The sequence below is a fragment of the Bombina bombina genome, chromosome 6 (assembly GCF_027579735.1).
Source record: "Bombina bombina isolate aBomBom1 chromosome 6, aBomBom1.pri, whole genome shotgun sequence".
NCBI classification, from domain to species: domain Eukaryota; kingdom Metazoa; phylum Chordata; class Amphibia; order Anura; family Bombinatoridae; genus Bombina; species Bombina bombina.
In genome coordinates this window covers 462,956,134-462,979,450 of record NC_069504.1, presented here as the reverse complement: position 1 = coordinate 462,979,450, position 23,317 = coordinate 462,956,134, and the positions used below count along the sequence as shown (strand labels likewise).

The 23,317-nt window shown below is 39.9% G+C and overlaps 1 protein-coding gene across 1 annotated transcript in view; it reads right to left on the bottom strand.

Moving 5' to 3' along the window:
- Positions 1 to 23,317, bottom strand: part of GFPT2 (glutamine-fructose-6-phosphate transaminase 2) — a 123,086-nt gene that overhangs the window by 18,052 nt on the left and 81,717 nt on the right. The window contains exons 11-16 of the mRNA XM_053717235.1: positions 21,498 to 21,661; positions 18,203 to 18,298; positions 13,272 to 13,369; positions 9,442 to 9,562; positions 2,531 to 2,688; positions 328 to 442 (exon numbers count right to left, since the gene is read on the bottom strand). Coding sequence (XP_053573210.1) covers positions 328 to 442; positions 2,531 to 2,688; positions 9,442 to 9,562; positions 13,272 to 13,369; positions 18,203 to 18,298; positions 21,498 to 21,661 — 752 coding nt within the window. The remainder of the gene's footprint in view (positions 1 to 327; positions 443 to 2,530; positions 2,689 to 9,441; positions 9,563 to 13,271; positions 13,370 to 18,202; positions 18,299 to 21,497; positions 21,662 to 23,317) is intronic.

Genomic DNA, 23,317 nt, shown 5'->3' with positions numbered 1-23,317 from the left:
TAAAGATAGGCTGATATGAGCTTAGGAGCATGCATGTGTCTTTAGCATTTTATGGCAGCAGTGTTTGTAACTATGTATAACATTGCTATACACATTGGTGCAAACACGGCTGCCAGATGGATTAAGACACATGCACTCTCATGAGCTCAACTAGGATTACTCTTTAACAAAGGATACCAAAAGAACTAAGCAAATTTGATAACATAAGCAAAATTGATATTATAAGTAAATAGGAAAGCTGTTTAAAAATTCATTCTCAAATTCATTTAAGTTTAATTTCAAATTTGCTGTCTCATTATGATTAAAATGTATCATTAACTAACTTACTGGGTAAAGAGTTGAGACCATCTATAATTTCCTGTCTCCGGTCTTGCATTGAAATACGATCTTCAGACATCATTAGACCAAACATAACTAAAGCAATGAACTGACTTGTGTATGCCTGGGAAAGAAGAAAACACTTAAGTTTAACAATACATTTTCAATAAGTAAAAAAAAATAGCTTATAGAGGCATTGTAGGATAATGTTTTCTTTGTTTCCTCTAAAGTGATTAATTTCAAAAATGTATTTCTTTTTTTTCTTTAAAAAACAAAAAAACAACAACCCAAAAAACAAAAAAACAGCAAGAATGGTTATATAAGGAGCGGAGACAGATGTGTCATGAGCGGAAATGGGGCATGCTGTTTGTGAGGCTGGGTGTGTTGCAGGTGGGCAGGCTGGGGCTGCTACAGTGCCTGGAAGCCACCATTGAGGGGGCACATAGGGGGGCCTGTCATTATGCTGGGGGGGCCAATTGCCTCCCCCCCAGTGACCACTCTCCTAGAATGTTAATGTAAGAGCTACCTTTGCATGATCCTTTAACGTTTTCAAAACGTTAGCTCCCCTATATAACCACCACATCAGTGGCAGATGACAAAAAATCCAGTGTTCAGGGGCAGTTAGCAGACAGATATTATTATTTTAGTGTCTGAATTCTAGTGACTTCGAATGATTAAGAAACTACTCATTTCCTGAAGCATAGAGGGTGTCTGTTTAATATCATTTGGGATTCTGATGTTAAATGAAGATGTGCAATTTGTTTCGGATCGATTTGGAAATTCGGAAAATTCGGCAAATTCGGAGATTCGGATAGAACCGAATTTCCAAATTAAAATACTGCTGAATTTACCGAATACATCCGAATTAGTTCGGATTTATTCGGTAAATTCGGATGGCCATGGATTACACTAGTATTGTACAGTATATTAGGTTATATCACTCTGCTATGGGTTACACCTAATATACAGTACATAATACTAGTCTAATCCCACCTAACACTTACCAAAATTCTGAATTTCCGAACCGAATTCAGACGAATTTCTTCGAATCCGAAACGAATTCGAACCGAATCGATTCAAAATTTTCCGAATTCAAATCGATCCGAACCGAAATTCGAAAAATTCCGAATCGATTCGAACCGAACAGAATTTTTTAGCCATGCACATATCTAGTTAAATGTCCGTGATGTTTAGTATTAAAGGGACAGTCAAGTATAAATTAAACTTTCATTATTCAGATAGGACTTTTAATTTTAATCAACTTTCCAATTTACTTTTATCATCAAATTTGCTTTTTTCTCTTGGTATTCTTAGTTTAAACTAAACATAGGTAGGCTCATATGCTAATTTCTAAGCCTTTGAGGGCTGCCTCTTATCACATGCTTTTTAAATCTCTTTTCAACACAAAGAGACAGAAAGTACACGTGGGCTATATAGATAACACTGTGTTCAGGCACAGAAAGTTATTTAAGATCTAGCACAATACAATGCTAAATTTAAGACAATAGATGATAAACAGTCACAGTCATGTGATCAGGGGGCTGGCAGAAGGTTCCTAGATACAAGGTAATCACAGAGGTAAAAAGTATATTAATATAACTGTGTTGGTTATGCAAAACTGGGGAATGAGTAATAAAGGGATTATCTATCTTTTAAAACAATAACAATTCTATGGTTGACTGTCCCTTTAAATAGGAAATGTAATTTTAAACAACTTTCCAATTTACTTTTATCACCAATTTTGCTTTGTTCCTTTGATATTCTTAGTTGAAAGCTAAACCTTGGAGATTCATATGCTAATTTCTTAGACCTTGAAGATTGCCTCTAATCTCAATGCATTTTGACCACTAGAGGGCATTAGTTCATGTGTTTCAAATAGATAACATTGAGCTCATGCACGTGAAGTTACCCTGGAATGAGCACTGATTGGCTAAAATGCAAGTCTGTCAAAAGAACTGAAATAAGGGGGCAGTCTGCAGAAGCTTAGATACAAGGTAATTACAGAAGTAAAAAGTGTATTTATATAACAGTGTTGGTTATGCAAAGCTGGGGAATGGGTAATAAAGGGATTATCTTTCTTTTTAAACAACATAAATCCTGGTGTTGACTGCCCCTTTAAAGTAAAATGCTATAGAGAGTGTACCTGATGCTTGAATGTTTTGTGCCAGAGAACTGCTTATTATGCATGTCACAAAATGTAATGAGCTGGTACCTTTGTGCTGGCGACACCAATCTCTGGACCTGCATTAATGTGCACTCCACAGTCTGTTTCTCTTGAAATTGAACTTCCTACTGTATTAGTGATACCACAGGTTAGTGCTCCTCGCTCCTTGCAGTATCTTAATGCCATGAGACTATCTGCAGTTTCCCCTACAAAAGGCAAAGTTCCAGATTCATTACAACTGACTTGTACACATATAGTTCAGTTTCATATTTATGCACCCATTCCAAACTGACAGTTTTGTATGTATTTCACAGGAAGACCACATCTAGCTAGATAACCTTCATGTGTGCCATTAGCTTGTGTTATTAAAACCAGCGTGGAAGGCTGGGGTTAGCAATGGAGGGGCCTTGGTGAGGCAATTGCGAATGTCATCTCTTGGCCAATAACTGTAAATAAGCCTCCATTTATGTTTTTAGTATTTGCCAGCAAGTTTTTGTTGCTGTTGGAATGGGCCCAATAAGATTCACTTTTGATATAGAGGGATCATTATAGCAAATTAAATCTTCTGACAGGTTCCTCTAGATCAGGAATGGGGAACTTTGGGTTTCCTGATGTTTCAGAACTACATTCCCCATGATGCTCAACTGGACTTCAGGGTGCCTAGCATCATGGATAATAACAGAATTTATGCTTACCTGATAAATTACTTTCTCCAACGGTGTGTCCGGTCCACGGCGTCATCCTTACTTGTGGGATATTCTCTTCCCCAACAGGAAATGGCAAAGAGCCCAGCAAAGCTGGTCACATGATCCCTCCTAGGCTCCGCCTTCCCCAGTCATTCGACCGACGTAAAGGAGGAATATGCATAGGAGAAATCATATGATACCGTGGTGACTGTAGTTAGAGAAAATAATTCATCAGACCTGATTAAAAAACCAGGGCGGGCCGTGGACCGGACACACCGTTGGAGAAAGTAATTTATCAGGTAAGCATAAATTCTGTTTTCTCCAACATAGGTGTGTCCGGTCCACGGCGTCATCCTTACTTGTGGGAACCAATACCAAAGCTTTAGGACACGGATGATGGGAGGGAGCAAATCAGGTCACCTAGATGGAAGGCACCACGGTTTGCAAAACCTTTCTCCCAAAAATAGCCTCAGAAGAAGCAAAAGTATCAAATTTGTAAAATTTGGTAAAAGTGTGCAGTGAAGACCAAGTCGCTGCCTTACATATCTGATCAACAGAAGCCTCGTTCTTGAAGGCCCATGTGGAAGCCACAGCCCTAGTGGAGTGAGCTGTGATTCTTTCAGGAGGCTGCCGTCCGGCAGTCTCATAAGCCAATCGGATGATGCTTCTAAGCCAAAAAGAGAGAGAGGTAGAAGTTGCTTTTTGACCTCTCCTTTTACCAGAGTAAACAACAAACAAGGAAGATGTTTGTCTGAAATCCTTTGTAGCCTCTAAATAGAATTTTAGAGCACGAACTACATCCAAATTGTGTAACAAACGTTCCTTCTTTGAAACTGGATTCGGACACAAAGAAGGCACAACTATCTCCTGGTTAATATTTTTGTTAGAAACAACTTTCGGAAGAAAACCAGGTTTAGTACGCAAAACCACCTTATCTGCATGGAACACCAGATAAGGAGGAGAACACTGCAGAGCAGATAACTCTGAAACTCTTCTAGCAGAAGAAATTGCAACCAAAAACAAAACTTTCCAAGATAATAACTTAATATCTATGGAATGTAAGGGTTCAAACGGAACCCCTTGAAGAACTGAAAGAACTAAATTGAGACTCCAAGGAGGAGTCAAAGGTTTGTAAACAGGCTTGATTCTAACCAGAGCCTGAACAAAAGCTTGAACATCTGGCACAGCCGCCAGCTTTTTGTGAAGTAAAACAGATAAAGCAGAAATCTGTCCCTTCAAAGAACTTGCAGATAATCCTTTCTCCAAACCCTCTTGTAGAAAGGATAGAATCTTAGGAATTTTTACCCTGTTCCATGGGAATCCTTTCGATTCGCACCAACAGATATATTTCTTCCATACTTTATGGTAAATTTTCCTAGTTACAGGCTTTCTAGCCTGAATAAGAGTATCAATGACAGAATCTGAGAACCCACGCTTTGATAAAATCAAGCGTTCAATCTCCAAGCAGTCAGTTGGAGTGAGGCCAGATTCAGATGTTCGAACGGACCTTGAACAAGAAGGTCCCGTCTCAAAGGTAGCTTCCATGGTGGAGCCGATGACATATTCACCAGGTCTGCATACCAAGTTCTGCATGGCCACGCAGGGGCTATCAAGATCACCGAAGCCCTCTCCTGATTGATCCTGGCTACCAGCCTGGGAATGAGAGGAAACGGTGGGAATACATAGGCTAGGTTGAAGGTCCAAGGTGCTACTAGTGCATCTACTAGAGTCGCCTTGGGATCCCTGGATCTGGACCCGTAGCAAGGAACCTTGAAGTTCTGACGAGACGCCATCAGATCCATGTCTGGAATGCCCCATAATTGAGTTATGTGGGCAAAGATTTCCGGGTGGAGTTCCCACTCCCCCGGATGAAAAGTCTGACGACTCAGAAAATCCGCTTCCCAATTTTCTACTCCTGGGATGTGGATTGCAGACAAGTGGCAGGAGTGAATCTCCGCCCATTGAATTACTTTGGTCACTTCTTCCATCGCCAGGGAACTCCTTGTTCCCCCCTGATGGTTGATATATGCAACAGTCGTCATGTTGTCTGATTGAAACCTTATGAATTTGGCCTTTGCTAGTTGAGGCCAAGCCTTGAGAGCATTGAATATCGCTCTCAGTTCCAGAATGTTTATCGGGAGAAGAGATTCTTCCCGAGACCATAGACCCTGAGCTTTCAGGGAGTTCCAGACCGCGCCCCAGCCCACCAGACTGGCGTCGGTCGTGACAATGACCCACTCTGGTCTGCGGAAGCTCATCCCTTGAGACAGGTTGTCCAGGGTCAGCCACCAACGGAGTGAATCTCTGGTCCTCTGATCTACTTGGATCGTCGGGGACAAGTCTGTATAATCCCCATTCCACTGTCTGAGCATGCACAGTTGTAATGGTCTTAGATGAATCCGCGCAAAAGGAACTATGTCCATTGCCGCAACCATCAAACCTATTACTTCCATGCACTGCGCTATGGAAGGAAGAAGAACAGAATGAAGTACTTGACAAGAGCTTAGAAGTTTTGATTTTCTGGCCTCTGTCAGAAAAATCTTCATTTCTAAGGAGTCTATTATTGTTCCCAAGAAGGGAACTCTTGTTGACGGGAATAGAAAACTTTTTTCTATGTTCACTTTCCACCCGTGAGATCTGAGAAAGGCTAGGACAATGTCCGTATGAGCCTTTGCTTGTGGCAGAGACGACGCTTGAATTAGAATGTCGTCCAAGTAAGGTACTACTGCAATGCCCCTTGGCCTTAGCACCGCTAGAAGGGACCCTAGTACCTTTGTGAAAATTCTTGGAGCAGTGGCTAATCCGAATGGAAGTGCCACAAACTGGTAATGCCTGTCCAGAAAGGCGAATCTTAGGAACCGATGATGTTCCTTGTGGATAGGAATATGTAGATACGCATCCTTTAAATCCACCGTGGTCATGAATTGACCTTCCTGGATGGTAGGAAGAATTGTCCGAATGGTTTCCATTTTGAACGATGGAACTCTGAGAAATTTGTTTAGGATCTTGAGATCCAGAATTGGCCTGAATGTTCCCTCTTTTTTGGGAACTATGAACAGATTGGAGTAAAACCCCATCCCTTGTTCTCCTAATGGAACAGGATGAATCACTCCCATTTTTAACAGGTCTTCTACACAATGTAAGAATGCCTGTCTTTTTATTTGGTCTGAAGACAATTGAGACCTGTGGAACCTTCCCCTTGGGGGTAGTTCCTTGAATTCCAGGAGATAACCTTGAGAAACTATTTCTAGCGCCCAAGGATCCTGAACATCTCTTGCCCAAGCCTGAGCGAAGAGAGAGAGTCTGCCCCCCACCAGATCCGGTCCCGGATCGGGGGCCAGCATCTCATGCTGTCTTGGTAGCGGTAGCAGGCTTCTTGGCCTGCTTACCCTTGTTCCAGCCTTGCATCGGTCACCAGGCTGGCTTGGTTTGAGATGAATTACCCTCTTGCTTAGAGGATGTAGAGCTTGAGGCTGGTCCGTTTCTGCGAAAAGGACGAAAATTTGTTTTATTTTTAGCCTTAAAAGACCTATCCTGAGGAAGGGTGTGGCCCTTTCCCCCAGTGATGTCTGAAATAATCTCTTTCAAGTCAGGGCCAAACAGCGTTTTCCCCTTGAAAGGGATGTTAAGCAATTTGTTCTTGGAGGACGCATCCGCTGACCAAGACTTTAGCCAAAGCGCTCTGCGCGCCACAATAGCAAAACCTGAATTTTTCACCGCTAATCTAGCTAATTGCAAAGTGGCGTCTAAGGTAAAAGAGTTAGCCAATTTAAGTGCTTGAACTCTGTCCATAACCTCCTCATAAGAAGATGCTTTATTGAGCGACTTTTCTAGTTCTTCGAACCAGAAACACGCTGCTGTAGTGACAGGAACAATGCATGAAATTGGTTGTAGAAGGTAACCTTGCTGAACAAACATCTTTTTAAGCAAACCCTCTAATTTTTTATCCATAGGATCTTGGAAAGCACAACTATCTTCTATGGGGATAGTGGTGCGTTTGTTTAGAGTAGAAACCACCCCCTTGACCTTGGGGACTGTCTGCCATAAGTCCTTCCTGGGGTCGACCATAGGAAATAATTTCTTAAATATAGGGGGAGGGACAAAAGGTATGCCGGGCCTTTCCCATTCTTTATTTACAATGTCCGCCACCCGCTTGGGTATAGGAAAAGCTTCGGGGGGCACCGGGACCTCTAGGAACTTGTCCATCTTACATAATTTCTCTGGAATGACCAAATTGTCACAATCATCCAGAGTAGATAACACCTCCTTAAGCAGAGCGCGGAGATGTTCCAATTTAAATTTGAATGTAATAACGTCAGGTTCAGCTTGTTGAGAAATTTTTCCTGAATCTGAAATTTCTCCCTTAGACAAAACCTCCCTGGCCCCTTCAGACTGGTGTAAGGGCATGTCAGAACCATTATCATCAGCGTCCTCATGCTCTTCAGTATCTAAAACAGAGCAGTCACGCTTTCGCTGATAAGCAGGCATTTTGGCTAAAATGTTTTTAATAGAATTATCCATTACAGCCGTTAATTGTTGCATAGTAAGGAGGATTGGCGCACTAGATGCACTAGGGACCTCCTGAGTGGGCAAGACTGGTGTAGACATGGAAGGAGATGATGCAGTACCATGCTTACTCCCCTCACTTAAGGAATCAGTTTGGGCAACATTATTATCAGTGGCATCATTGTCCCTACTTTGTTTGTCACATTCATCACATATATTTAAATGGAGAGGAACCTTGGCTTCCGAACATACAGAACATCGTCTATCTGCTAGTTTAGACATGTTAATAGGCATAAACTTGATAACAAAGCACAAAAAACGTTTTAAAATAAAACCGTTACTGTCTCTTTAAATTTTAAACTGAACACACTTTATTACTGAATATGCGAAAAAGCATGAAGGAATTGTTCAAAATTCACCAAAATTTCACCACAGTGTCTTAAAGCCTTAATAGTATTGCACACCAAATTTGAAAGCTTTAACTCTTAAAATAACGTTTTTACATTTAACCCCTATACAGTCCCTGGTATCTGCTTTGCTGAGACCCAACCAAGCCCAGAGGGGGAATACGATACCAAATGACGCCTTCAATAAGCTTTTTCAGTGGATCTGAGCTCCTCACACATGCATCTGCATGCCTTGCTTCTCAAAAACAACTGCGCATTAGTGGCGCGAAAATGAGGCTCTGCCTATGACTAGAAAAGGCCCCCAGTGAAAAAGGTGTCCAATACAGTGCCTGCCGTTTTTTTAACAGAAATTCCCAAGATTAAAATAACTCTCCAAAGTTATAAACCATTAAATATGCTTATAAAGTAATCGTTTTAGCCCAGAAAAATGTCTACCAGTCTTTAAAGCCCTTGTGAAGCCCTTTATTCTTATATTAAAAATTAAGAAAATGGCTTACCGGATCCCATAGGGAAAATGACAGCTTCCAGCATTACCAAGTCTTGTTAGAAATGTGTCATACCTCAAGCAGCAAAAGTCTGCTCACTGTTTCCCCCAACTGAAGTTAATTCATCTCAACAGTCCTGTGTGGAAACAGCCATCGATTTTAGTAACGGTTGCTAAAATCATTTTCCTCTTACAAACAGAAATCTTCATCTCCTTTCTGTTTCAGAGTAAATAGTACATACCAGCACTATTTTAAAATAACAAACTCTTGATTGAAGAATAAAAACTACATTTAAACACCAAAAAACTCTTAGCCATCTCCGTGGAGATGTTGCCTATGCAACGGCAAAGAGAATGACTGGGGAAGGCGGAGCCTAGGAGGGATCATGTGACCAGCTTTGCTGGGCTCTTTGCCATTTCCTGTTGGGGAAGAGAATATCCCACAAGTAAGGATGACGCCGTGGACCGGACACACCTATGTTGGAGAAATCAGGAGGGCCAAGGTTCCACATCCCTGCTCTAGAAGACTAGAGATTTTTGAGAAGGAGCATTTCTAAAATATTACAGCAAATCTGAAAGTATAATTGAAGGAAGACCTGCATTGTCAATACATGTGTCAATATTTGTTGTGCTGGATGAATGATTTAATAGAACATAATATATGTTTCTTCATATGAAACAATGGAATGGAAATAGTTGGATATTAAGTGGGATGCAGATCTACCATAAGTGATAACATGGTTTCCAAGTTTAAAGCTGAATATTCATATGAATTTTCATGTGAATCCAGAGCCCATAAAACCTTTACAATCACTGACGGCAAATGCCAATGAACGCAAAACTGAATAGAAGAAACCCTTGACTTCATTTACTCACCTGACTGACTTATAAAGAAACATACATCATCTCTGAAAACTGGTGTATTCCTGTCAAGGAAGTCACTAGCAAGCTCTACCATCACAGGCAATTCAGTGAGTTCTTCTAATACTTGACGTGTCTGGAAAAAATGTAAATTAAAACAACATTTAGTATTTGCTAAGTGATTCACAAGATTTGTGTGATAATGAGGGCAGCTTGCAAAGAGTGAGATAATACATCAACTATAAGGATCAGGCAGGAAAGAGCAGTTCTCATGACTGGCAAAACAGGCATCAACCTATCAACAGCAACCACTAACGTGCCAACATGAATTAAGGGTTTGCGAGTCCATTATGCCCATATTTGCTGGATTCAGTGTCTTATTTATTTTTATATATATATATATATATATATATATATATATGTATATATGTATATATATATATATATATATATATATATATATATATATATATATATATATATATATATATATATATATATATACACATATACATATACACAGTCATGGCCAAAAATATTGGCACCCCTGCATTTCTGTCAGATAATGCGCCTCTCATGTTTATTTCTTTTGTTTGTATTGGTATGACACAAAAAAGTGGAGAAAAAAATGCCAAATCTGACACATTCCATGCAAAACTCCAAAAATGGACTGGACAAAATTATTAGAACATTCTCAAAATTCTAAGAAATAATTGCATTCCAAGTTTGTGATGCTATTGTAATTTGTAATTAAACTCACCTTTATCAATTAACACGTGCTGACAATATGGAAATCACACCGGCAACCAGTTAAAATGGTGAAAAATTGACTCAACATTTTTGTTGTGTGTTTCTGTGTGTCACACTGAGCATGGAGAAGAGAAAGAGCAGCAAAGGATTGTCTGAGAATCTGAGAACAAAAATTGTGGAAAAGTATGGACAATCTCAAGGTTACAAGTCCATCTCCAGAGATCTTAATGTTCCTGTGTCCACTGTGCGCAACATTGTCAAGAAGTTTACAGCCCATAGCACTGTAGCTAATCTCCCTGGACGTGGACGAAACAGAAAAATTGATCAAAGATTGCAATCGATCAACTTCCAGACAAATTCAAGCTGACCTTGAACAGAGTACAAATGTGTCAGCTCAAACTATACGTCGCCATCTGAATAAAAAGGGACACTATGGTAGGAGACCCAGAAGGACCCCACTGCTGACATAGAAACATAAAAAAACAGATTTGTAGGAGAATGTGCTGTGGACAGACAAAACAAAATTACAGCTTTTTGGTAAAGCCTATCATTCTACTGTTTTCAGAAGAAGAAATTAGGCTTTTAAAGAAAAGAATACAGTCCCTACAGTCAAACATGGTGGAGGTTCACTGATGTTTTGGGGTTACTTTGCTGCTTCAGGCACTGGATGTCTTGACTGTGTGCAGGACATTATGAAGTCTGAAGACTACCAAAGAATTCAGTGGTCCAATGTAAGGCTTAGTGTCAGAAAGATGGGTTTCCGTCAGAGGTCATCGGTCTTACAGCAGGACAATGACCCAAAGCACATGTCAAAAAGCACCCAGAAATGGTTTAAGACAAAGCACTGGAGAGTACTGAACTTACCAGGAATGAGTCCAGATCTCAATCCCATAGAGCACCTGTAGAGAGATATCAAAACAGCAGTTGGGAAAAGGAACCCTTCCAATCTCAGAGACCTGGAACAGTTGGCGAAAGAAGAGTGGTCCAAAATTCCAGTAGAGAGGTGTAAGAAACTCATTGATGGTTACAGGAAGTGATTGATTTCAGTTATTTTTTCCAAAGGGTGTGCTACCAAATATTAAATTGAGGGTGCCTTTACTTTTGTCCAGTCCATTTTTGGAGTTTTGCATGGAATGTGCCAGAATTGGATTTTTTCTCTCCACTTTTTTGTGTCATACCAATACAAACAAAAGAAATAAACACGAGAATGCCTAAACATTTGTATTTGCAACAATTTTCTGGGTGAAGTGGTGCATTATCTGACAGAAATGCAGGAGTTCCAAATGCAGGCAGATGCCATGAGCTCAGGAATTCCAGCTCTCTTTGTGCGATATGATAGACAAAGTATCGCAAAACGTGGCTAAAGGGGTTAAAATTGTATGTTATATCTGAATCCTGAAATAAAAAATATTGGGTTTTATGTCCCTTTAAGTCACTACCTAACAGAAGGAAAGGTGAATGTAGATTTTAAAACTAAAACATATTTTTTTTAAACTCCAGATAAGAACCATAGGCAAAATAAGTTTGCCCATATTTTCTAAAAGTCAAACTTAAAGGGACACTGAACCCAAAATTTTTCTTTCGTGATTCAGATAGAGCATGCAATTTTAAGCAACTTTCTAATTTACTCCTATTATCAATTTTTCTTTGTTCTCTTGCTATCTTTATATGAAAAAGAAGGCATCTAAGCTTTTTTTCTTGGTTCAGAACTCTGGACAGCAGTTTTTGTATTTGTGGATGAATTTATTCACCAATCAGCAAGGACAACCTAGGTTGTTCACCAAAAATGGGCCGGCATCTAAACTTACATTCTTGCATTTCAAATAAAGATACCAAGAGAATAAAGAACATTTGATAATAGGAGTAAATTAGAAAGTTGCTTAAAATTTCATGCTCTATCTGAATCACAAAATAAAAAAATTGGGTTCAGTGTCCCTTTAATTTCTTCATTTGATAGATTTGTTTATTCCAGACTGTAGTCCCCCAAGTATTTGTCTTACCACCTCTAATAGAAGTTTATTCCATGAACTACACTTTCTGTGAAGAAGTGCTTCTGCAATTTACACCTGAACTAGCTACACTTCATCAGATCATGATGCCGTGTTCTGGTAATGTTCCTTTTGTGAAAAATACTTTGAACCTAATCTTTATTAAGCCCCTTAATATACTTGAAAATCCAATTATATCACCGGTTTCCTTCCTCTCTTCTAAGTTGAACATATTTTGGTCACTGAGTCATTTTGTACAATTTTAATAGCCCTCATTTAAACAGGTTGCAGTTTGTTTATATCTGGATATATGGGGGCCAATTTAACAAGGGCCGAATGGCCCCTGATCCCCTTGTTTCCGCGCGAGCCTTCAGGGTTGCCAGAAACAGTAGTTAAGAAGCAGCGGTCTTAAGACCGCTGCTCCTTAACTGGTCCGCAGCCTCTGATCGGGCTTCAGGGTTGCCAGAAACAGGAGTTAAGAAGCAGCGGTCTTAAGACCGCTGCTCCTTAACTGGTCCGCAGCCTCTGATCGGGCTGATTGAAACCCCCTGCTAGCGGCCAATCCGAGAATCTGCAGGGGGCAGCATTGCACAAGCAGTTCACTAGAACGTCTTGTGCAATGTTAAATGCCGAAAGCGTATGCTGTGGGCATTCAGCGATGTCTGGCGGACATGATACAGTACAGCGTATCATGTCTGCCAGACAATGATAATTCGGCTCCATGGCCTTCAGAATTGCACACCAGATGTGGCCTAACTAGGGATCTGTAAGGAGTGAACCTTACTAATCATGCTGCAAATACCTCTACCTGCACAACCAAGCATTCTGCTGACCTTACTTGCTGCAACACTGGATTGTTTACAAAATTTCAAATAATTGGAAATAGTAATTCCCAAGTCCCATTCCTCTTTTTTTGGAAGATACATTTTAAAAAACAACCAGTAGAACATGTTTCAAGATTGCAGCATTATTTTCTGTAGAGATAAATGTTTCCTGTGATAGACATTCCTCACAATCTGATGCATTATTGTATTGTGTATAACAGAGGAAGCAAATACACAGACACATGCACTAGGTGGATGTACGTGATTAATAAACACAACTTACAGCAATGGCAGCATGATAACTTGTTCCACAGCCAATCAAGATCAGTCTTCTGCATCGTTTAAATTCCTTCAGGTGATCTTTCAGACCTCCCAGCAGAACTTTAAATTGATAATAACAGAAAAAGTTTTAATTCTGTATCTGCATGTTCCTTTTCCATTTTAACCCAAAACTGTCCTCTCTGTACATAGTTATTAAATAATAGCCTGGTTCTGAATTTCAATAACTGTACGAAAAATAACATATATATAGAAATGTATTCAAATCAGATTGCTCAGTTAGTATATCCACGAATGCCAAATAATATGAAATTATCAATTAACTGCAACATTTAAAAAATATTTTATTTTTTATTGTACATTTTCTTATGGCTTTTTTATTAGAGACATTAAACTCAAACTTTTATTTCCCTATTAAAGGGACACTAAACCCCCCAAAAAATTATGATTCAGGTAGAGAATACAATTTTAAACAACATTCCAATTTACTTCTGTTATCTAATTTGTTTCATTCTTTAGATATCCTTTGTTGAAGAAATATCAATGCACATGGGTGAGCCAATCAAAATAGGCATCTATGTGCAGCCACCAATCAGCAGCTACTGAGCCTATTTAGATATGCTTTTCAGCCTATTCAAGAGAATTAAGTAAATTAGATAATAGAAGTAAATTAGAAAGTTGTTTAAAATTGTATACTCGTTCTAAATCATGAAAGAAAAAATTTGTGTTTCATGTCCATTTAAGGGGCAGATTACAAGTGGCATGCAAATGATAGCACAGGACACGATATTACAAGTTCACGGTAAAACTGATTTACCAGGGAATGGTTACCAGGACCGATATCTCTCTAGTGAAACATATACTTTCCATAAGGATTACAACTGTGCTAAATAGTGCTCATTTTACAAGTTGAAAGCTATAGGTTGCGCTCAAGAGAAAGCCAAAACGGTGCTAGAATATTTAGCACGACTTGACACCTGAAGTAAATCTTAAAGGTTAAAAACAAAATTAAGAAAACACATCAAAAACATAAAGTATTAGACTCCATATATACACTTTGTAATTAAAAAATATAAATATTGATAAAAATGGTTTAAAAAGGATATGGTATATGGCAAAGTGTTTGACTGGAAAGGGTTCCAATGTATGTGTGTGTGTATAATATGATTATGCAGAGTCACAATATTAAAACTGTTATGTTGTAAAGTTCTACAGCCATCTATATAATCTAAAGTTTTTTTAATTTTATATGGTTGACTCAAAGGCCCCCTATTTATCAAAGCTTCAACTGTGAAGTTGCCCAAATTTCGCATCAAATTCAGTGCATATTTCGCAATGCAATGCAAAGCTGTCAAATAATGAAAAATGCAGGTGAATTCTACGCCAAGCCTCCTTCACCAGCTTATTTTAGCGTAATTTGATCATAACGATTGACAATCTGTCAGAATTCTAAACTATCAAACCTTCAACTTGTTTGTCCGCATCGCAAAATCCGCAACCTCAGAGCTTGCAAATACCATATGAAATAATAGGCATGAGATGCCACCCCTAAAGTAAACAGTGGTGTAGGCTATAAAAAGCTAGCATCACCTCTTTATTTTCAGGATTCTGCTATACAGCTATCTACATTTAAAGGGACAGTCAAGTCCAATAAAACTTTCATGATTCAAATAGGGCATGTCATTTTAACCCCTTAATGACCGCAGCACTTTTCCATTTTCTGTCCGTTTGGGACCAAGGCTATTTTTACATTTTTGCGGTGTTTGTGTTTAGCTGTAATTTTCCTCTTACTCATTTACTGTACCCACACATATTATATACCGTTTTTCTCGCCATTAAATGGACTTTCAAAGATACCATTATTTTCATCATATCTTATAATTTACTATAAAAAACATTATAAAATATGAAGAAAAAATGGAAAAAAACACACTTTTTCTAACTTTGACCCCCAAAATCTGTTACACATCTACAACCACCAAAAAACACCCATGCTAAATAGTTTCTAAATTTTGTCCTGAGTTTAGAAATACCCAATGTTTACATCTTCTTTGCTTTTTTTGCAAGTTATAGGGTCATAAATACAAGTAGCACTTTGCTATTTCCAAACCACTTTTTTTCAAAATTAGCGCTAGTTACATTCGGACACTAATATCTTTCAGGAATCCCTGAATATCCATTGACAAGTATATATTTTTTTTTCAAAGACATCCCAAAGTATTGATCTAGGCCCATTTTGGTATATTTCAAGCCACTATTTCACCGCCAAATGCGATCAAATAAAAAAAATTGTTCACTTTTTCACAAATTTTTTCACAAACTTTAGGTTTCTCACTGAAATTATTTACAAACAACTTATGCAATTATAGAATAAATGGTTGTAAATGCTTCTCTGGGATCCCCTTTGTTCAGAAATAGCAGACATATATGGCTTTGGCTTTGATTTTTGGTAATTAGAAGGCTGCTAAATGCCACTGCGCACAATACGTGTATTATGCCCAGCATTGAAGGGGTTAATTAGGAAGGATGTAGGGAGCTTCTAGGGTTAATTTTAGCTTTAGTGTAGTGTAGTAGACAACCCCAAGTATTGATCTAGGCCCATTTTGGTATATTTCATGCCCCCATTTCACCGTCAAATGCGATCAAAGTAAAAAAAACGTTAATGTTTTCACAATTTTAGGTTTCTCACTGAAATTATTTACAAACAGCTTGTGCAATTATGGCACAAATGGTTGTAAATGCTTCTCTGGGATGCCCTTTGTTCAGAAATAGCAGACATATATGACTTTGGCGTTGTTTTATGGTAATTAGAAAGTCGCTAAATGCTGCTGCGCATCTCACGTGTATTATGGCTAGCAGTGAAGGGGTTAATTAGGTAGTTTGTAGGGAGCTTGCAGGGTTAATTTTAGCTTTAGTGTAGAGATCAGCCTCCCACCTGACACATCCCACCCCCTGATCCCTCCCAAACAGCTCCCTTCTCTCCCCCACAGCACAATTGTCACCGCCATCTTAAGTACTGGCAGAAAGTCTGCCAGTACTAAAATAAAAGTTTTTTTTTTTTTAAGAAAAAAAAAAGCATATTTACATATGCTGTGTTTAGGATCCCCCCTTAACCCCCAACCTCCCTGATCCCCCCCAAAGCAGCTCTCTAAGCCTCCCTCTCAGCCTTATTGGGGGCCATCTTGGGTACTGGCAGCTGTCTGCCAGTACCCAGTTTGAACAATCAAATGTTTATTTTTATATATTTTTTTTTCTGTAGTGTAGCTCAATCCCCCCAACCCCCCCCCCCACGGACCAACCCCCACCACCTAAATGACACCTAAGGGTTTTTTTATATATTTAAATTTTGTCCCACTTTTATTTTGGGACACATTTTTTCCGTAGTGTAGCGGTTCCCACCCGCTCCCTCCCCGTGCACGCGCCCGCCCCCTCGTGCACGCGCGCGCGCCCCCGGACATACCTGCCCACGATCCCGCCCCCCTCCACATGACCAGGGCCATCGATGGCCGCCACCCACACCCACCTCCCACACCGGCTCCCACCCACCAACGATACCGGCCATCGATGCCCGGTGCAGAGAGGGCCACAGAGTGGCTCTCTCTGCATCGGATGGCCGTAAAAGGTTATTGCAGGATGCCTCCATATCGAGGCATCACTGCAATAACCGGAAAGCAGCTGGAAGCGAGCAGGATCGCTTCCAGCTGCTTTCCACACCGAGGACGTGCAGGGTACGTCCTCAGGCGTTAACTGCCTTTTTTCTGAGGACGTACCCTGCACGTCCTCGGTCGTTAAGGGGTTAAACAACTTTCCAATTTACTTTTATCATTAATTTTGCTTTGTTCTCTTGGTATTCTTAGTTAAAAGCTAAACCTAGGAGGTTCATATACTAATTTCTTAGACCTTGAAGGCCGCCTCTAATCTAAATGCATTTTGATTTTTTTCACCACTAGAGGGCATTTGTTCATGTGTTTCATATAGATAACTTTGAGCTCATGCACGTGAATTTACTGTGGAGTGAGCACTGATTGGCTAAAATGCAAGTCTGTCAAAAGAACTGAAATAAGGGGGCAGTCTGCAGAGGCTTAGATACAAGGTAATTACAGAGGTAAAACGTGTATAATACGTGTACAACTATGTTGGTTATGCAAAACTGGAGAATGGGTAATTAAGGGATTATTCTAAATTCTAGTGTTGACTGTCCCTTTAAAGCACAAATATACAATATATTATAATAAATAACAAAACACTAAATTCTGCTGATAACAAAATTGCACATTACTGCCACATTTTTTGTGTCTAGAAACTGCCATATGTTTCCAACAGAGAAGCATGTTATGCCACATAAGGAAAAAATAACACCTTCGTTTACACTAGCAGTTTAATAAATTTACTTATCTGTGTCTAGCCTGGCTTCTAAGTTATCAATCATCGCAGCTTATAGCGTCCAAATTGACGCAAATACATCCAACTCTAATTTTGATACATTTTGGTGTCAGACAGTAATTTGGAGGGAAGTGACGTGAACAGTCTCACACACACTCACTTCTACTTTTAGAAACTTTGATATACGGACCCCTAATGTCTGTCTTTTTTTCCTACACTTTGCGGTAACTCGTGATAAAGACTCTTACCCCTGTGAACTCATCTCTCAGCCATGTCTCACTATCTCAAAGCTGGTTGTTTTGTATTTATGATTTATCTATTGCTCTTTAACAGCTTTCAAGTTTTATTTTTTGCATATAGTAGACAAACTGATGGTCCCAAAGGTTCTCCACACATCTCTGGGAGCCATAAAAAAAGCAACAACAAAATCCTATTTACTCCCAAACTAAAAAAGGCAAAAATGGCAGCCATACATATAATATCAAGGTATGATCTTTTGTTTTGCTTTATAATTCTATCATGTAATTAGGAAGGTATACACATATAACACACCTGTATTGGTCTCATAATTTAATCTTCCTCGCATGGTGTTAACAACAGATTCTGGCTGCTCGAAGATTTCTTTTTGCATGAAGGCACTGTAATTACCTGGTCATAAAAACACAAAAATAACTTAAAATATTAAGTTCCATAATTTAATTATTTAAAAAAAAAAATGTAATTTCTACAGCAAATGCTACAGTTTTTTTCTACACTCTATAGCAAGTTCTGCTATAAGAAGTTTGTAATTTGCTTTGCAAATAAACTTTCCCACTGAATATTTTAGGGAAAAATAAAACCATAGTCAAAACTAATTTCCTACTAATCTGTAATTTAATTTTTTACTTAACTGCTATTCATATGTGTTGTGGTTGTTTTCATGTTTAAAATTCCCCACAAAAAATGGGTTATCCAATAAGGAGATCAGCCAGATATATCTTCACAGACAATATGATTGTCTGTCACTTTTTATATGTGAACTTCATATATATTATTACATTTTTCTCAAGCATTTATCTTAGATAAAATAACACTTTACATGAGTCCCTTAAAGCATTAGAGGATGCTTAGTTTTGAATGAAATGTTCTTTTAAGTGTGTCTTAGAATTATTATAATAATACTAGTTTTTTTAAGTACCGCGGTCCCACCCCTTGCTCTCTCTTTCTCCCCTCTTTTTTGCCCTCTCTCCCTCTCTCTTTTGCGCTCTCTCTCCCCCTCTTTTGCTCTCTCTCTCCCACTCTCTCTCTCTTCCCTCTCTTTTGCTCTCTCTTTCTCTCCCCTCTCTTTTGCTCTCTCTCCCCTCTTTTTTGCTCTCTCCCCTCTTTTTCTCTCTCTCTCCCCTCTTTTTCTCTCTCTCTCCCCCTCTTTTGCTCTCTGTCTCCCCCTCTTTTGCTCTCTCTCGCTCTCATTTGCTCTCACTCTCCCACTCATTTGCTCTCTCTTCCCCCTCTCTTTTGCTCTCTCTTCCCCCTCTCTTTTGCTCTCTCTCCCCTCTCTTGCTCTCTCTCCCCCCTCTTTTGCCCTCTTTCTAGCCCCCTCTTTTGCTCTCTATCCCACCTCTCTTTTGCTATCTCACTCCTCTTTTGCTCTCTCTCTCATCTCTTTTGCTCTCTCTCCTCTCTCTTTTGCTCTCTCTAGCCCCCTCTCTTTTGCTCTCTCTCTATCCCCCTCTCTTTTGCTCTCTCTCTCCCCCTCTTTTGCTCTCTCTCCCCCACTCTCTTTCTCTCTCTTCCCTCTCTTTTGCTCTCTTTCTCTGTCCCCCTCTTTTTCTCTGTCTCTCCCCCTCTTTTGCTCTCTCTCTCCCCCTCTTTTGCTCTCTCTCCCTCTCATTTGCTCTCACTCTCCCTCTCATTTGCTCTCTCTTCCCCCTCTCTTTTGCTCTCTCTTCCCCCTCTCTTTTGCTCTCTCTTCCCCCTCTCTTTTGCTCTCTCTTCCCCCTCTCTTTTGCTCTCTCTCCCCTCTTTTTTGCTCTCTCCCCTCTTTTTCTCTCTCTCTCCCCTCTTTTTCTCTCTCTCCCCCTCTTTTGCTCTCTCTCTACCCCTCGTTTTGCTCTCTCTCCCTCTCATTTGCTCTCACTCTCATTTTACACTCGGTCCCATCCCCTCTCCAAACTGTCCCATTTTACATCACCCTCTTTTTCTCTCTCTCTCCCCCTCTTTTGCTCTCTCTCTCCCCCTCTTTTGCTCTCACTCTCCCTCTCTTTTACTCTCTCTTCCCCCTCTCTTTTACTCTCTCTTCCCCCTCTCTTGCTCTCTCTCCCCCCTCTTTTGCCCTCTCTCTCCCCCTCTTTTGCTCTCTATCCCACCTCTCTTTTGCTATCTTACCCCTCTTTTGCTCTCTCTCTCCTCTCTTTTGCTCTCTCTCTCCTCTCTCTTTTGCTCTCTCTATCCCCCTCTATTTTGCTCTCTCTCTCTTCCCTCTCTTTTGCTCTCTTTCTCTCTCCCCCTCTCTTTTGCTCTCTTTCTCCCCCCTCTCTTTTGCTCTCTCTCCCCTCTTTTTTGCTCTCTCCCTTCTTTTTTGCTCTCTCTCCCCTCTTTTTTGCTCTCTCTCTCCCCCTCTTTTGCTCTCTCTCTCCCTCTCTTTTGCTCTCTCTCCCTCTCTTTTGCTCTCTCTCTCCCTCTCTTTTGATCTCTCTCTCCCTCTCTTTTGATCTCTCTCCCCCCTCTCGTTTGCTCTCTCTTCCCCCTCTCTTTTGCTCTCTCTTCCCCCTCTCTTTTGCTTTCTCTCCCATCTCTTTTGCTCTCTCTCGCCCCTCTTTTGCTTTCTCTCCCCTCTTTTGCTCTCTCTCTCTCTCCCCTCTTTTGCTCTCTATCCCACCTCTCTTTTGCTCTCTCACCCCTCTTTTGCTCTCTCTCTCCTCTCTTTTGCTCTCTCTCTCTCTCCTCTCTCTTTTGCTCTCTCTACCCCCTCTCTTTTGCTCTCTCTTTATCCCCCTCTCTTTTTCTCTCTCTAACCCCCTCTCTTTTGCTCTCTCTCTCTCTTTATCTCTCTCTCCCCTCTCTCTCCCCACTCTCTTTTACTCTCTCTCCCCCCTCTCTTTTGCCCTCTCTCCCTCCTCTCTTTCGCTCTCTCTCCCTCCTCTCTTTTGCTCTCTCTCCACCCTCTCTTTTGCTCTCTCTCTCCTATCTTTTGCTCTCTCTCTCCCCTCTCTTTTGCTCTCTCTCCTCTCTTTTGCCCTCTATCCCCCTCTCTTTTGCTCTCTTTTTTGCTCTTTCTTCCCCCTCTCTTTCGCTTCCCCCCTCTCTTTTGCTCTCTCTCTTTTGCTTTCTCTTTCCCCCCCTCTTTTGCTCTCTCTCTTTTGCTCTCTCTCCCCCCTCTCTTTTACTCTCCCCCTCTCTTTTGCTATCTCTCTCCCCCCTCTCTTTTGTGCTCTCTCTCTCTTTCCCCCCTTTCTATTGCTCTCTTTCCCCCCTCTCTTTTGCTCTCTCTCTCCCCCCTCTTCTCTTTTGCTCTCTCTCCCCCTCTTCTCTTTTGCTCTCTCTCACCCCCTCCTCTCTTTTGCTTTCTCCCCTCTGTTTTGCTCTCTCCCCTCTGTTGCTTTCTCCCCCGCCTGACCACGCCCACTCGCCATGCCTGCTGGCTATGCCCCCACCGCGGCTCACCCGCATGACCACGTCCCCATCATGACATGTCCGGTCACGCCTCCTCCACGGCAGCTTCCAAAAAACACTTTCTCTGCTGCTCAAGACCTGGTATGTTTGTCCTCACGCAGTCTCTACTGAGCATGACTGCATCTGACAAACATACCTGGCCTTTTATTATATAGGATGTTTGTTTAAGGATATACGGTTGTGTCTTCTAGTTCACCTTTCATAATTTGCTGCATCTCCATCTGCAAGGTCTGGATTGCACGTGAGGGATCATCACCTGTTGAGCGTTTAATACGATGAATGGAAAGTTTTCCATCTGCAACAGATGCTACATCACCGTCTTCAAGAAAAATTACCTTGTTGGTGTGTTCAATTATCGCACTGCAAAAAAATCATACTATAAGGATTGTAGTGAACATGTACATTAAAAGAATTATTTAGAGCCTTAAAAAAATTATGATTTCTGTTTTTAGAAAACACAAAGATGGACACTCAATATAAATGAAAATGAAACAAGTTTCTTAATAAACATACTTATACATATTAGAGAAAAAGGAGGACAGCAGAAAAATAAATAAATCAAATTAAGTTTATGAAAACGTATGGGGTCCATTTATCAAGGTTTGTATAGAGCTTGAAGGGCAATGTTTCTGGCGAGCCTTCAGACTCGCCAGAAACACCAGTTATGAAGCAGCGGTCTAAAAAATCAACCCAATTGAATACGATCGGGTTGATTGACACCCTCTGCTAGTGGCCGATTGGCCACAAATCTGCAGGGGACGGCGTTGTACCAGCAGTTCACAAGAGCTGCTGGTGCAATGCTGAATACGGAGAGGGTATTGCTCTCCGCATTCAGCGATATCTGTCAGACATGGTTCGCTGATTGGATCATGTCGGACAGACATTTCATAAATAGGCCCCATGGTGTGTTATTGAAATATTACATATAAAATATTAAATATAATAATTAAAGGGACAGTCTACACCAGAATTTTTATTGTTTTAAAAGATAGATAATCCCTTTATTACCCATTCCCCAGTTTTGCATAACCAACACAGTTATATTAATATACTTTTAACCTCTGTGAATATCTTGTATCTAAGCCTCTGCAAACTGCCCCTTTATTTCAATTCTTTTGACAGACTTGCAGTTTAGCCAATCAGTGCCTGCTCCCAGATAGCTTTACGTGCACAAGCACAGTGTTATCTATATGAAACACGTGAACTAACACCCTCTAGTGGTGAAAAACTGTTAAAATGCATTCTGAAAAGAGGTGGCCTTCAAGGTCAAAGAAATTAGCATATGAACCTCCTAGGTTAAGCTTTCAACTAAGAATACCAAGAGAACAAAGCAAAATTGGTGATAAAAGTAAATTGGAAAATTGTTTAAAATTACATGCTCTATATGAATCATGGAAGTTTATTTTGGCCTGTCCCTTTAAATATTAATAATAATTATTATTATTATAGATCCTGTAAAATATATATTCTGTGGATTATTTAGAATTTTTATACAGGATCTATAATAATAATTAATTATTATTAATATTTTTTAGATTTTATTTTTAAAATTTCAATAATGTGCCTTAAGAAAACTTCAAAAAAATGTATTATTAAATACATATTTCTATATAGAGATGATAATGTTAATGTAAAATACCTATATATCTATAGAAATATATATACAGGTATAGGTATATACAGATATATATAGAAATATGTATTTACAATACAAATAACATATTCCCGTATGTGAAGAATGTTGAAATAAGAAATATTAATAACTTCTATCAGTTTTGCGTGCGAGCGATAATTGATCGTTTTTCTTTCTTCTACGCTCTTCATTAATGGGGTGAATGCAGTTGCGATATCCGAAGTCCTGAAGTTAGGACTCAAGCTTGTTAATTTCAACTTGTAATATGCGCGCTACCTGACACGCGCAAAAAGCTTACTTCTAATGAGGTTTCACCATTCCCTCATTTCCTTGCTCCCTTTCTTCCTTTGGGAGATTTTGTTTACTACTGACCGATTATTTTG